Source organism: Anastrepha obliqua, chromosome 4 (genome assembly GCF_027943255.1).
Source record: "Anastrepha obliqua isolate idAnaObli1 chromosome 4, idAnaObli1_1.0, whole genome shotgun sequence".
In the NCBI taxonomy this organism is placed as follows: domain Eukaryota; kingdom Metazoa; phylum Arthropoda; class Insecta; order Diptera; family Tephritidae; genus Anastrepha; species Anastrepha obliqua.
The window spans coordinates 45,308,936-45,324,988 of record NC_072895.1 but is presented as its reverse complement, the minus strand read 5'-3'; the positions used below and the strand labels follow the sequence as shown (position 1 = coordinate 45,324,988).

The 16,053-nt window shown below is 37.5% G+C and overlaps 2 protein-coding genes across 2 annotated transcripts in view; both read right to left on the bottom strand.

Annotated features, from left to right (window-relative positions):
• Positions 1 to 3,446, bottom strand: part of LOC129245166 (dynein intermediate chain 2, ciliary) — a 37,209-nt gene extending 33,763 nt beyond the window's left edge. Inside the window, exons 1-2 of the mRNA XM_054883188.1 lie at positions 3,189 to 3,446; positions 2,978 to 3,095 (exon numbers count right to left, since the gene is read on the bottom strand). Of these exons, the coding sequence (XP_054739163.1) occupies positions 2,978 to 3,046 (69 nt within the window). The 5' untranslated portion in view covers positions 3,047 to 3,095; positions 3,189 to 3,446. The remainder of the gene's footprint in view (positions 1 to 2,977; positions 3,096 to 3,188) is intronic.
• On the bottom strand, positions 3,164 to 8,804 carry LOC129245165 (uncharacterized). Its single transcript, XM_054883187.1, has 4 exons — positions 7,469 to 8,804; positions 6,702 to 7,391; positions 6,268 to 6,632; positions 3,164 to 3,464 (listed from the first exon to the last, which is right to left on the bottom strand). The coding sequence occupies exons 1-4, from the start codon at positions 8,707 to 8,709 to the stop codon at positions 3,454 to 3,456; spliced, it is 2,307 nt and encodes a 768-aa protein (XP_054739162.1). The 5' UTR covers positions 8,710 to 8,804; the 3' UTR covers positions 3,164 to 3,453.
• Positions 8,805 to 16,053: the final 7,249 nt, after the last annotated feature.

Genomic DNA, 16,053 nt, shown 5'->3' with positions numbered 1-16,053 from the left:
CAAATAAATTTCACGCTACGCAAGGATACTTGTCCCTCAGTGCATCTTAACAACTACAAAATACCCCAAACGGACCACGCTAAATACTTAGGCATTCATTTTGATCGACACCTTATGAGACGCTATCATATATAGGGTTATTCAATAGGTGCGCTTCAACTTTTTTCCGATAGGAAGGTCGAACGACGCAATATTTTTTATTTTTCGCTTGTCATTTGTAAACTTCATTAGTATACATTTCATCATGGAACGCTACACACTTGAGCAACGATTGCAAATCGTGCAAATTTTTTGTGAAAATAATCGTTCTGTTGCTGCTACTTTAAGAGCATTACGGCCATTTTACGGTCCATTTAACAAGCCGTCCCGTTTTGGGGTTATGTGAAGTCATTGGTCTACAGTAACAAGCCGGCGACGATTTGAGAGCTCAGAGCCAATATTGAATGCGAAATTGCAGGAATTTCGGCCGATTTATGCAAAAGAGTGGTCGAAAATTGGGTTCAACGATTGGACTTCGTAAAACGTGCACGCGGTGGTCATGCAAAAGAAATCGAATTTCATACTTAAATGTATATGTTCAAACTCGATAATAAAAAAAAAATACCAGTCTAACGGTTAGACTCGATAGAAGTGAAACCTTCCGTAAAACAAACTGAGAGAGAATGACGCGAAATCAGCATTAGGGGCGGGATAATTATTGGTTCATTATAATATTGCTATAAAGTTCATATTTTATTTTCTTCATTTCATTATTATTCATCCTCAATGTTTTCAATTTCAACAAATGATACGAGTGGCTTATGATAGCTAAAATATGATACAAATGCTTTGGTTTCGATGTTGTCAACATATCTTTGAAATACCGCGTCAATTGTTGTTTTTGATCGTGTTGTCGATTCAGTGCGATTGTTACACATTTTTAAATTGAATGTTGTATTGAGAACGTCAATTGAAGGAACCGCTGTGTCCAATGCAAAATTTACGTTAAAATCGCCACTTAAAATCATTGGAACTTTATTGTAATCTTTTCTAAGTATCCGCGATACTTCTGGTGTATACTTTATTAAATTTTCGTGAATGAATTCCGTGATGCTATTTATTGATTTTTTTTTCTGTCGATATTCACGACACTTTTCTGCATTATTTTTCGGCATAATTGCGGTAAATATTTAAAAATGAGAATATTTACGAATATAAAAATACACACGCGGTTGCTATTATGAGCGTCCCCAGCAAAACCTGCGTGACCGAAACTCTAACACAATTACATTTTTTTGAATGTTACAAACACATATGCACGCAGGTTTTGCTGGGGCGTGACCGAAACTCTAACACATTTACACATATGCACTCGTATTTGTTTGAAAATCGACTTTTTTTTTTGGTTCTCCGTCACCTTTGGAAAATGTGTAAACAGTAAGCAAACTTTATTCAAATATTTTCCCTCATTTTTGCATCAGTAAAATTAAACAAACGCCGTAGCCGAATGGTAGGTGCGTGACTACTATTCAGAATTCACAGAGAGAACGTCAGTTCGAATCTCGGTGAAAACACCAAAATTAAGGAAAACTATTTTTCTAATAGCGCTCACCCCTCAGCAGGCAATGGCAAAACACCGAGTGTATTTCTGCCATGAAAAAAAGCTCCTCATAAACATATCATAAAATAAAATAAAATAACCGTATAAAAAAAATTTTTTTCTTGTGATTCGAACCAAGGATTTTGGACCGGAAGCTCACATTGCTAGTCGCTCGGCTACCGCGTCATGCTGTCGGTGCTGGCCTAAAAGTTATTTAGTTCGTCGGTACGTTTATATCCACATATAATATAACGCTTCGTAACTAAATAACTTTTAGGCCAGCGACGACAGCAAGGCGCGGTAGCCGAGCGACTAGCAATGTGAGCTTCCGATCCAAAATCCTTGGTTCGAATCACAAGAAAAAATAAAAGTGATTTTTATTTAGTTCGTCGCTACGTTTATATCAACATATAATATAACGCTTCGTAGCCAAGTGGTCGCTTTTTTCGTTTCACTTTTCCTCAAATCACTCCCAACGATTCTAAAGAAGTTTTCACTTCAAAAAATTAGTTAAAAAAGTCAAACCGTTTGTGTTTTATTCAAAAAAGTTCAAAAGTTGAAGCGCTCTTACTGAAAAACCCTATTTTCAAAGCAGAAGCACCTTGGAATAAAACTTCTTTCCCTTTATTGCCTACTTGGCCATAAATCAGAGCTTTCGCTGGAGAATAAGCTGCTCATATACAAAGCAATACTGAGACCAACATGGACATTCGGGGTGCAAATCTGGAGCTCAGCTTCAAAATGAAATCTTGACATCATACAGATGGTTTTTCTGAAACGATATAATTCTTTGTAATCTTGGAGTGTTATTGGTACATGAAGGAATTGCCAACATCAGCATAAGATATAATAACAGACTTGCTAATCATCCAAAATCCTCGGGCGCCTAACCTTTCACACCACACCAACGTCTCACACAGACTTAAAACTTTTAGGCTTACTGATGTGCAACAAAGATTCAAAATTTATCCTTTAAGTAATAGACTCTATTGGGAGTTCCTGTACATGTCATATTTTCAAAACTTTATTTAAATGTAATACTGAATGCTATGTATGACAGAAGGCATTTAATAAATGGAATTAAAAAAATTATTTGATGTAACTTCGTATTAAGGTGATTCAAAATTAACTTTAGAGCTATGCTCTAGTGATCTTCTTTTCTTCGAATCTAATGTGGACTCCGAATCTGTCGAAAAAAAATTACACACCCTAATGTATATGCACATAAAGTTAAAATTGTTGCCAAATGTAAATTTAACTAGCAACAAATAAACAAGAAACTTCGTAAGTGACCTTTGTCATTTACATTTGTGTAAATAGAAAGTCTCATATTCAACATGGCCGCTACATTTACATACATATGTATAGTATTTATGTGTATATGTGCTTATGTATTACCTTCATTTTTGAGGTCTTCTTCTTATCGCCACCTCCTCCAGCAAATCGTTGCTGCTGCTTGTTTGGCATAATGCTTTCAAAGGCTTACGGTTTCAGTAGTAGCTGCCCTAATCATTTACTAAAATTATATAAAAAAATATGTATCGCAAAAATATCCGCACTTGTCCAAAACAGTTTCACTCTCTATTGCCGTTATAAAGCACACACACACCCACACAAAAGCAAATAAGGATGCGCGTCGGGTTTATTAAATTTTGAAAATGTTACAATATTTTGAAAGTTGCAGTTTTTCAAATTAAAAAAAAATCCAATATAAATTTTTGACTTTTCATTTTTCAGTAAATATTTTCACACATTTTCTTGTTTGTTTGCCTTGACTGCTCATTTTGTGTGTTTTCTTAACGTTCTTTATTCATTTTCTATATTAGACGACTCCCTTTATTGTTTTCCATTGAGCTCAAGCATTTTTCGTCAAGCTAAGGAGTTGCTATAGAAATTTTATAATTGTTTTAGTTATCGATTAATCGAATTCTATGATAATATATAAATGTGTATGTAAATATTTATTAGTATTCTATTTGTTTGTATATACATAATTGCCTTCAGGAATGTAAAGTGAAAGCTTGTACCTAAACTTATGCATAAAATAAGAAGGCTCACTTAGACGTGAATCCTGAATTCGTCCACTGTTGTAGAAAAAAGCAGGAAAAGGTATAGGCACAGGCAAATTATCGAAAGATGGCTACTGACGGCCACGGTAACCATTTCGATGATGAAATTTAGCAGGCGGTTAATACAATATCTCTGCGATTTTAGTTAAACAAAGAGAGGTGAGATATCTGAGCATTAGACTCAAGAAACCAGGAGGAGTAGCTGCTGTGATGATTTTCTCTTAACATTACAATGTAGTGAAAGATTCAAGCAAAGGAAAATTTTTCTTATGGACACAAAAAATACAAACACATCCCTTTATTTGTTTTTATACGAGATGTGGTTATTAAATAACAAGGCGATAGTTTGATTTCATTGCCTTCAATATACTTATGTAGGTATATAACCTTCCCCTGTGCCTACCAGGCTTAGGGCGTATGTTCCATGATACAAAATAGTAATGGATGCCTTCTTTTGTCAACTGCTTCAGGACGTATGCCACTTACCCTTTCATAGCTTAAATCAACTCAAATCTTGTTTCTTTCCATGCACATTTCCATTCTGAGAAAGATAGCCACCGGGTCAGATGGCACTGGAATATGTACTTAGACAAAAACCTGTAGACAAATCTTGTTAGAGAACCCATAATGGATTCGTCTACAATTCGGATCATTTCTATACCTACGCACTTGTGTCCAAGAGTATTATAATTTTGTTCACATAACGACTGTATGTAACGGCATAAAAGTATCGATATAGGTTTAGACACATATACGAGTATACCAAAATGTTCAAATCTATGTACGATCGTCCGTGCATTTATCCATAAGCAGTCCGTAAGTGAAAAGCGAAAAGTAAGATACTTCAATGGAACTTGGTAGTTTTTTTTTTTTTTTTTTTGTTTTTGTTTTTTTTTTTTTGTGATTTTTTGGATTCCCTTTTAATTTTCTTTAAATCTACCCGATCTTCGAAGAAATCTGAGTAGATCTTGTGGTGCCAAGGAGCCAAGATGGTCGCTTCTTAACACATCAGTGCCAAAGACCTCAAACCTGATTCGAGCGAAGGCGGGGCAGACACACAGGAAGTAGTCCGCCGTCTCATCCTCCTCTTCACAAGCTGGGCAGAGTACACTGTCTGAGATGCCCAACTTTTCCATGTGCTTTGCCCACAGAAAGTGGCCCGTCATCAGTCCAACCAGCCGTCTGCACTCCCCTCTGCTTAATGACAGAAGGGTTTGCGACGGTCGATCGGACATGACAGGTAACATCAGTTTTGTCCATCTGCAGCCTCTCTCAGCCTGCCAAGCTCGCTTGTGGGTAGTAGTTACCCATTTGCTAACCGTGGCCGTGATGGCCGCAGAAGTTTGGAATTGAAATGTGTGAAATCGGTCAATAAACACGCTCATTGATGGACATTGAAAAAAACACCTTACCGAATATTATACAGCTTCTAATTCTGTTTAAACAAGGGTTTAATTAGACATTCAGCAAACGGTCCTAAAATATTACAAGATCACAATAATAGCGGGGACTGTTGCAGCTTAATGGTTTGGTCCGTGGCTACCATACGGTAGGGCCAGGGTTCGAAACCCAGTGGCGGCACGAAACACTAAATGAAAGAAAATGTGTTTTCTAAAGTAGTCGCCCCGCGGTAAGCAATGGCAAACCTCCGATTATTTGTATTTCTACCATCAAAAGGCACCTCATAAAAATAACCATCTGTCATTCGGAGGCGGCATAAAACTGTAGCTCCCTCCATCAAAACACACACTACAAAGTGAAGGAGGAGGAGCTCAAACACCTAACAGAGACGTACGTGCTAATGTACAATACAGGGTTTGCTTGAAAAGTAATGAGCCTTATTTTTTTTAAGCAGTTTTATTAAACATTTTGGCTTATACAACTAATATTCTTCAAAATAGGACCCTTGAGCGTCAATACACCGCTGGCAGCGGTCCTTACACTGCAGGAAACATTTTTTAAACTCATCCACCGGAATCACGTTCAATTCGGCTGTCACAGTTTTTGGATCGCCTCGATAGAGTCGAAACGCCTCCCCTTCAGCTTTCTTTTCAGGCGCGGGAACAAGAAGAAGTCCGGAGGGGACAGGTCTGGGCTGCAGGGAGGGTAAGGAAGCACCGGAACCCCCATCTTGGCCAATGCAGAGGTGCAGGGATCTTCGTCTGTTTGCGTCGTCGAAGGCCTTCCAGATCGCTGTTCGTCTTCGACGTCCTCCCGGCCTTCCTTGAACGACTTGTGCCACCGTTTTAGCTGGGCACTGGACAGAGATTGGTCCCCGTAAGCCTCCTAGAGTAGCACAATGGTTTCGGTACTCGTTTTGTTTAGCTTTACGCAAAATTTGATCGAGTAACGTTGCTCCAACGATCGCTGCATTTTCGCCACTGCTAAATCCTAACACACTTTTAAAACAGCTTTCACGCGCGGAGCGATGTTGACTGCATCGCTGTTGCCAGCGAACTGGGACCGGTTTCTAGTGGAATGGGAAGGGCCAACGATCATTTTCCCCTACCAGCCGATTCGGTTGATCGGTTGGCAGACGCTCCGCGCGGGAAGGCTCATCACTTTTCAATCAAACCCTGTATATATTAATACACATATATATCACAACAACAAACTCACTTTCAGCTCCTGTACTTATTTGTTGCTTTCGTGACAGATTATAATAGTAATAACGTTCAGCAGGTCCCGGCAAAAAGACATGCTCGTGGAATTCTTCTTCCGTAAAAGTGGTCGGATCGTAAACGAAGGGGGTAGGTCGTAAAATATTACTACCGTCAGTCAGTGTTATAGACAGCTTCTCTTGTTCCGAGTCTGGCTGTGTCTTTGGAATTAACTTATCTAGGGATGTTATGCTTTCAGCTGCATTGTCTGGATTTTGTTCGTCTTGCAATAAATCGAAATTTGGTATGAATTCGGGTGGGCGATTCTTTAAACACTCAGCACGTTTTTTCACAGCATCTGTTGCGCGCAATAGAAGCGGGTTTCTAAAAGCAAAGAGATACAAAAATTTTACACAACTACCCATTATATCACTATTCAATGGATTGTCGCACTTTATGCGATTTACAAATTCATCAATCTTGTCTGCAGATAACGTTGGGTCATTCAAGTAGGGATTTTCGGCGATGTATTGATTTCGCTTCATAATTAAAACTATATCCAATCCAAGATCAGGGTCCAATTGGCAATCACGTACATCAAAGTGCATTAAAGTTTGATTGAATTGCAGTACCTTCAGAATTTCAACGCCTGCCACCCGACTTATCGGCACAGTACGTATATCCAAATATTGGAGCGGTGGATGTTTTAGTAACTCATTTGCAATGCAACATATAATCGCCGATTCAGTAAGCTGTGCAATTCGCAGTCTCAGACGAGCAATGTGCTGTGTTCCAAGAATTTTGCTGCTAAGCTCATGTAGACCTTCATCACCTAGCAGATTACCATCCAGTCCAACATATTCCAGTTGCCCGCCATAGCGGCTGATACCAATTGCTAAAAAGTGCATGGCACGCTGTCCAATCAAATTATGTTCAAGTTCAAGCGATTTTATTGATTTGGTATGGCGAAACAATTCATATAAGCCCAGGCCACAATCGTCCTCTAAGTGATCATATCCGAAATCAATTATTTCGATACTTTGTAAACATTTAAGTGCCTTGCTGATAATATATAACTTCTGCCCATCCATCTGGCTGGACCGTAGTCGGAAAATTTTTAACTTTTGTAGAAACGATATACCGCTATTGAGAAAAAAATATTCAAATTAAAACATTTGTATGATATCTATGCATATTTATGACTCCAATGCTCAACTCACAAAGCCAAGTTCTGCATATCGACATATGAAAACTTCAAATGTCGTTCATGAAAATCACGCTGCATATCTGGGCCGCAGAACTCTATAGTGAAGTTGACTAGATTTTCGAAAAAACGCAGAAAACCTAAATTAATATGATGACAAAGTCGCATTGGATAATCCACCAGTTTAATCATCTTAAGCGCGCGTTCTAAATTTCGCCGATCGTTAATCAAATCCTCGCCATCATCTTCGGGCTCTTCAACCTGTATATCCAACACGCCTTTTGGCCTAAATGGTTTCTTCTTTTTTCCAGGTATTGGTTCTTCAACTTGCGACATTGCTTTTGCTTTTAGTAACTCTTGAGCCTGCCGTTTTTCTGCACGCTCAGCACGCTCTGCGCGCCGCTTTTCTTGCGCTTCCCTTAATATACGTGTTCTTTCGCTACGCTCCTCCAGTATGTCCTGGTGTAAGCGATCCCATTCCTTTTCAGCTTCTGATTTCTCTATTTCTACTTCTCTTTCTTCCTCATCATACTGTTGAATTGTACTACGTTCTTTTTCCCCCTCCTCTTCGCCCATTTCGTCCCATGAAGTCTGGATTGAACGGGGCGTCGCCGTCATCGATTCAACGTCAGTCGAATCGCTCTCTGATTCATCAGATTCATCTAAATGAACTCGTTCTTTGAAAAAACGTTCTGAAACTGATTGTAAACTTCGTATGTGCATCTCTTCAACATGATCCTTAATGTGCATTGCTATCGGCTGCATTTCATCTTCGGGCCAATATTCAGCCGGACAAGCTTCTACTAATTCCACAAATTTCATTGATAGTCCAAGACTACGCCAGTTATATTCTTTCTTAAATGCTAAAGTCACATCCTTATTCTTGGTCAATACAAAGCGACGCCAATATTTCTCATCCGTGATATTATAGCTTTCCTCCAACGGTAGATCCAAACTCAGTGAATCATAGTACAAACGGATTTTTAGCGGATCATCGCCCAGTAAAACTTGATCCGGTGTGTATGCCAAGCTTAAGGCGCGTGTACAAAGATCCCTCAATGGGCCTAACTTTATGTCCTCGATGAAGTACTCTGCATACATGGTGCGTCCCGATTCGGACTTTAATGCACGAGTTTCTAACGCAGGTCGATATACATCATAAGCCAACAAGAGGTCGTGCTCCTGTGGTATACCCAACGTATTCATGCGTATAGGATGGAAATAATCGATATCTTTTTCCTGTTCTGCTTCTTCCATTTTCGTTTATTTGTTCGTAGGTATTATATTGCTCCAAAAATATATATTTGACGAAACTACGTCTTCTTATTAGCTTTATTTTATATGAAAATATGTAGAATTCATATTTCGAATAAATTATTTCACAAATATTAAAAAAATTACCAAAATACATAGTCACACTAAAATTCAACAAGGTAGAATCGAAAGCAAGTGGTCTAGCGCTCCATTACACAATTTAATCGGATTAGTCCAATATCGAATGTTTTCTCTGAATTCCGAATGATAGTCACGCACCAACCCATTCGACTACGGCGGCCGCAAAAATACAGCTTTAAATAACTCAGCCCTTATTTTAGAGTTTACGTGAGTTCTTCTCTTTCGAATCCAATACCTCTCCGCATTAGAGTGGTTTTTTGTTGTTGTTTACTTTGCCGGAAAATGTTAAGGGCAACAATAGAAAGTATAAGAAAACAGCGCCTCGATTTATGGTTGGGCAAGCCACGGGCTCCCCACTAGAGCTGCTTTTTTACTTATTTGCGTTACTATCGATAGCACCGATAGTATAGATGTTTTTTCAGCTGTATGAGAACTATCGATACGAGTACCAATAACCATGGTTTGACGGCTGAGAATGGCAAACTGTGTTGACATTTCTGTTCATTTCAGTAAGGTTTGGTAGGTGATGATGAATAGCTAAATGCCGTAACAAAAAAAGATCTGTTCACTAAGTTCATAAAGCGAAGTGTTGAAGAAGACGCCGAAATGTCGATTCGTTGTCGTTCTCAACATGTTGGCCTTTGTCCTTCGACTACGAGGAAAATTTTACGTATCTACAAAATACAACGAGTGCAAGAATCGAAGCCAGATTATCACCATGTTCGTCCTATTTTTGTAAAACGGTTGATAATGCGGGTTATTTGATCTTCAAATGCTCCTAAAAGAAAAATGCGCCTGCTACACAAATTCTTCTCAATAACCCAACAATCGGCTCACTTCACAATGTTGCGTTCCACGTCGCTATGATATTAACTGATTGATGCGATGAACGATTTTGAGATTGCTGACAAATTTGCAAAACAACGAGCATTAACTGCTCTTATAGGTTCAGAGCTCATCTGCGTCGAGCGCAATAAGACACTGTCCACTCTGTACAAAATAAATAAATAAATAATTGAGCTAACCTAAATCTGTATCGTTTATAGGTCTGAAACTTTTTGGTAAAGCGTAGCTGTTCTTGCCTGGCTTTGGGACAAATACAACTTTCACCAAACGCCACAATTGTGGAACATAAGCGTGCACAAGACATGCCGTAAAGAGTCTTTTCAAAGTCTTTATTAGTTGTTCTCCGCCTCGCTGGAGCATGATTGGATAAATGCCATCGGATCCTGTTGACTTAAAGTTTTCGAATGGCGAGAAGGCGAACCTTATCGTTTCGCCCTTAACTATCCTGGATGCAATAAACCAATCACGTCTGCTGGTGTTGCTATTACGACCTATTAATTAGGTCGGAAAGAATAAGCCTTCAACATTATGCAACTCAAACTGGTTATATCAACTCAAGTAGGATATTTTGTGTTACTGCTTTCCACGTGAATCGCAATTTTCCTAGTTTTCTTTAACAGGTTGGATTGAAAATAAATATAGCAAATATCAGCTTGAAGTTATTTCTTTATTTTTATTTATTGCGCTTATAAATTATTAAACTTCTTTCAAGTTTGTGTAAAATAGTAATTGGAACTTTGAATAGATGAGTAGAGGAGCAGGTAGCGCAAAACACGGGATCAACTGTTCGGTACTGCTAGTACCTCAGAGCAGTAGTAAAAAAAATTTTAAGCGCTCTCTGTAGTTGGATTAGTAGTAAAAAACTTTTGTATGCGTTTTTGCGGTGCTACACTGAAAATATAACCAAAATACAGAATGTAGGTTGTAGGTATGGTTGAATACAACTTAAAATTATATTTTTTATGCCTCCTGAATCCTCTAAAGTTTTATATTAAAAAACAATTCCATACATGAAAGGACAAATCTATTGATATCTGGAACATTTTTTGATGATTTATTTACATATTACATATCTATAATTCTTTTTTAAATTTGAGTATGTATGTAAAAGCAATCAACCTGGATATTTCCAACAAAACATCACTTGACTTACTTCAAACAAAGGTCCTCTTTTTAAAACACGAAAGTACAGGCAGACAACAGAAATCTTAATTTTGACTGTTATGGTTTCGCTCGCCGATAATTCAGTGATTTTGAACCTTTTTCAATTTTCACGAATTTAACCAGGTAGGTAAGTGATAATGCGACAACAACAAAAGATTGAAACTGTTGAAAATAGAGGCTAGCGAAATACTAGAAAAACCTAAAGAAATGCCTGGTTTTTACAAATAATGAGTGCAACTGTTTCCTGCCCCAAATGCATAAAAATTGTTGCAAGATGGCCACAGAAGTCGTTTATGTCGTGCAGGTAGTAAACCTTCAAAGGCATTGAGGGGCTATTGAAATAACTTAAACCCTAAGCTGAGAAAAATGTGCATAAAAATACGCACATAGGTATACTCATCCACAGGCATATACAGTCTTATTCAATATCTGAGACTTGTTCAGCCATCAAAATTTTTGGGCATAACTGTACTAGAGCAATGTACTGCACAGATACCCAAAGGCAAAGGCATGGGAACAGATTAAATAAACAAAAAAATATTGCACAGCCGACAATGGTGAATTTGAAATGTAGTGAAAATAGCAAGGTGTATTGTTTCTTTGTATACTTTAGAGCAACATTTGATAAAGTACCAAGAAATCTACTTTTCTACGAGCTGCATGAAATTGGTTTGTCCACTAAAGTTGTAAATTTTTTTAAAAAAGTGTACATAGAAACAAAATGTGTGGTTAAAGAGAATGATGCAATATAGGAATAGTTTTATAAGTACACCCTACCAGGAGTTAGACAAGGATGTTTGATGTCGCCGCTTTTTTTGCATTGTACTTAAATGGCATACATGAAGAGAAGAGTTAAGAGGTGACCTATATATCGATGATATTAATATTATAGTGCTGTTATATGCAGTTGACGTAGTGATAATGGCAGATGAAGTTGACGTGTTACAAAATATGATAAAAAAAGAGGTTGTCTGTAAAGTCGGTTTTCTGACGATAGTTTAACGTGATAACGTCATAAGAAAATACTGATTGAATGGTTGCATTTTTCAAAAGAAAATTTTAATTTTATTTGTTTGATAGATATTATATTTTGTATGGATATAGAGAATGAGTTAACATTAACATAACATAATATACTTTAACATAACATAACATAACATAACATAACATAACATAACATAACATAACATAACATAACATAACATAACACAACATAACATAACATAACATAACATAACATAACATAACATATCATAACATAACATAACTTAACATAACATAACATAACATATCATAACATAAAATAACATGCTGTTCAAGCAAGGTAACGACGCATGAGCAAGATAACGACGCATTTTTAAGACGTCATCACGTCAAAAAATAATAATAACATTAAAACAACAGGTATTATTAACAAACTTGGTTTTATTTTAAATTCTTCAAGTAAATCAAATTAATAATAATCAATAAGAAGGCATATGCAAATACAAATACGTGAATTTATATATGTACATATGCGCATATACATACATATATACGCTCACTTAAGTAGGAGAGAGCAAGATGTCGAACGTTGCCGTTCGTTTGCTTTGTTTGCTTTGTCGTTCGTTCCGCGCTTTCGCTTGCAGTTCATTCAAGGTAACAGCAATGAGCAAGGTAACGACACATGAGCAAGGTAACGGCAATGAGCAAGGTAACGACACATTTTTTCGTGCGTGCAGCCTGTTAAATCGAATTATAAGACGTTATCACGTCAAAAAGTTAAAGATTTACTATAACAATTGGAATATGAAAATAAACTTGGAGAAATCAGCAATAATGGTGTTTATCGCGTCGGAAAAATTGGCAATTTAAAGGTGTACATAATTGTAACAACTACAAATGAGTATTGCTATCTGGGATTAATACTGACCCCTAAAATATGCTTTCAAAAACACCTTATAAAGCTTAAACTTTAGCAAAAATTTGTATAAATTCAGCTTTGACAGGCTTCTTTTCTGAATAAGCTATGAAGGCAAATATGTCCAGCCATTCAAAGTTATGCCGCTCAAATATGGGGCTACACTCTATTTGAAGACGTAGACATGCTCCAACTCTATTCTGTTAAAGAAATCACAAGACATCCAGAATGCTCGCCTACCTATGCCATAATGTTGGAAACGAATATGAAAAGTGGGCACATCTACTTATGTATGTATAATATATACTCTTGCGCAACATCTAAATCATGAGTATATAAAGGGTGATCAGATTGGAGGTACTTTTTCCAATAGGGTTTTTGACAGATCACGCGTGACTACTGTCAAACCAAATACATAATTTTTTTCAGAATTCATTGACATTATATTATGGAAAAACTTACGTCTCAAAAACGTTTACAAAAAAAAAAAACGTTTATTGTATTACGAAAATCGACGCTCTATGAAAAGTGTTCATCGCGCGCTCAGGTCAACTTATGGTGTTCAGCGATGATGCCCATTTTTGGCTTAATGACTACGTCAATAAGCAAAATTTACGTATTTGAGCTGAAGAGCAACCCGAGGTCATCCAAGTACAGCCATTGCATCTATGTACTGAAAACAACCGTTTGGTGCGACCTATGAGTTGGAGGAATCGGCCCATATTTCTTCAGTGACGAGGCTGGCGCCAATGTAATAGTGAATGGCGACCGCTATCATCTGACCTTTAGAAACGACCTTTTGATACCAAAAATTGAAACCCGTGATCTCCACAACAAGACGGCACTACTTGCCATACAGCTCGCGAAACAATGGATCTACTGTGCCGTCGTTTCGGTGAGCACTTTATCTCTCATCTCGGATTAGTAGATTGGCCACTGGCCACAACATCGTGTGATATCACACCTTTGGAGTTTTATTTGTGGGGTTATGTAAAGTCTAAATGCTTTGTGAATAAACCAGCTTAGATTGAGGCATCGAAGCCAACACTACTAAAGTTATTCACGAGATGCCGATCAAAGTCCTCCAGCGAGTCATTTAAAATTGGTGTTTACGGATGGCCGAATTACGGCGCAGTTGCGGCCAACACTTGAAAGGGATTATCTTTAAACAATAAATATATAAATGATTTGATTACAACATAAGAAAAACTTACTTCAATGATGAAAATGGTAGGTACAAAATATGCGTAATGTAGATGCAATCTTTTGTAATTAAATGGTATATATAACAATAATTAGGTGACCGCCTTAGCCGAATGCGTGCATGAAAATCAAATAATAGAAAGTGGTTTCTAATAGCCTTCGCCTATCGGCAGGCAATGGCAAGCCTCCGAGCGTATTGCTGCCATGAAAAAGCTCTTCATAAAAACCATTTGCCGTTCGCAGTCGGCTTAAAATGGTAGATCCTTCCATTTGGGGAACAACATCAAGGCGCGTACCACAAATAGGAGGGGAAGCTTTGCCAATATGTTTACGCCCCAATTACTTTTTTTTATATAACAATAATAGTACACTCTGCAATCTAAATGAAAAAGCAGACTTTGAACATTTTATTGGACGATGCCTAATATTATCACAATTCCGTATTGCAAATTTCCAAAAAACAAATTTGACACATTATGATGTAGTGAATGTATTAAATGGTGCATGTGAGGAATCTTGCAAAAAGATAACTGGTGCTTGAAAGCACAAAGAATTGATTGTAAATGAGTTTACGTGATACGCTAAAAATATATCGCATATTCCGGAAGACGACCTTTAAGATCATTGCCGTATATTCTTTATTGGTTTGTTTGAAGAATCTCTTTTTTAGTGTCCAAGCAAATATTCTGACCTATAAATATACAGTTGTTGACAGCTAATAAGAAACGACACTTATTTCAAAATAAATTTTCCATTTTCCTTTTAGACACGTATTTTCATAACTTTTTGCCAATTTTATTTAAACATATGATAAACTTAAAAACTAGTGGAAAGCAATTTAATCGCAATTCTTTATTAAATATATATATATTTTTTTAAAGCATGTGAAATGCACGATTTGGATAGGGCAACTAATTAGAAACAGTAATGTATTATCAGATCAACATAAAGATTATGTTAGTACTTGGTTCCATAACCCTTTTGCTTCAACACTGCCTCACATCGATTGCGCATTGATGTAATGAGATTCTGACAGCGCGCCACAGGTATTGCTTGCCATGCCGTTTTTACTTCGGCAAAAAGGACATCCATATTTGGGATATTTTTGGCACTCACGGCTTTTTTAACGTCACCCCAGAGCTGCTCTATTGGGTTTAAGTCCGGACTGGATGATGGCCATTCCAAAACATTGATGGAATTTTCGTCGAAAAACTGTTTCGTCAACTTTTCCGTGTGCTTTGGATCATTATCCTGTTGAAACTTCCAAATAACAGGCAAATTTTCCTCAGCCCACGGCAACATTACATTGTTTAGTATATCGACGTATTTCTCCTTATGTAAAATTCCATAAATCCCATGGATTGGGCCAACACCATTCCACCAGAAACATCCCCACACCATGATTGATCCTCCACAATGCTTCACTATCCGTGAAACGTAGCGAGGATTGAATTCTTAGTTGATTGGCCGTCGAACATACCTTTTACCATTTGGGCCTATGCGATTTATCTTGGTTTCATCGCTTCAAACGATATATTTCCATTGATTTGGAGTCCATAACCAATGGGATCTCGCAAAGACTACTCGCCGTCTCCTTTGTATCTTGGTTAGAAGGGGCTTCTTGCATGCTGCTCTGCCATGCATTCGACCAGACGCCGAGCAATTGTCCTCTTGGATATTTCGAAATTATATTGATCCTGAATTTCCCGTTGGATGTCAGTGGAAGTCTTTTTTGGGTCTCTTTTGGAGATGATTGCTATCTTGCGGTCAATTTCTGCTGAAGTTTTCCGGGGCCTTTTCTTACGTGGAACATTGTCAACAGTCTTAAAAAGTTGGATATGCTTTAAGGCATTAAAAACCATTTTTTTTGAGCATTTGACTTGCTTAGAAATTTCACTGTACGACTTTCCAGCTTTACGAAGGTCAAAAATGGAGCTCCGCAGGGCAAGTGTACAGCTGCTGCTTTTTCCCATTACACATCTTGAAGACGAATATTTTAGTTGCTTTTAAACAACCAATTTAAAATATATACATACCATATCAGTTTATTTACCTTGAACTAATTAACCCATGCACTACGTTGGATAATATTA

Bases quoted from the DNA above. Each gene is read 5' to 3' on its own strand.
- LOC129245165 (XM_054883187.1), bottom strand. From the start codon at position 8,709: ATGGAAGAAGCAGAACAGGAAAAAGATATCGATTATTTCCATCCTATA. The intron at 7,392-7,468 runs GTGAGTTGAGCA...TTTTCTCAATAG, and splicing joins GATATGCAGAACTTGGCTTT to CGGTATATCGTTTCTACAAA. The intron at 6,633-6,701 runs GTGCGACAATCC...CTTTGCTTTTAG, and splicing joins GAATTTGTAAATCGCATAAA to AAACCCGCTTCTATTGCGCG.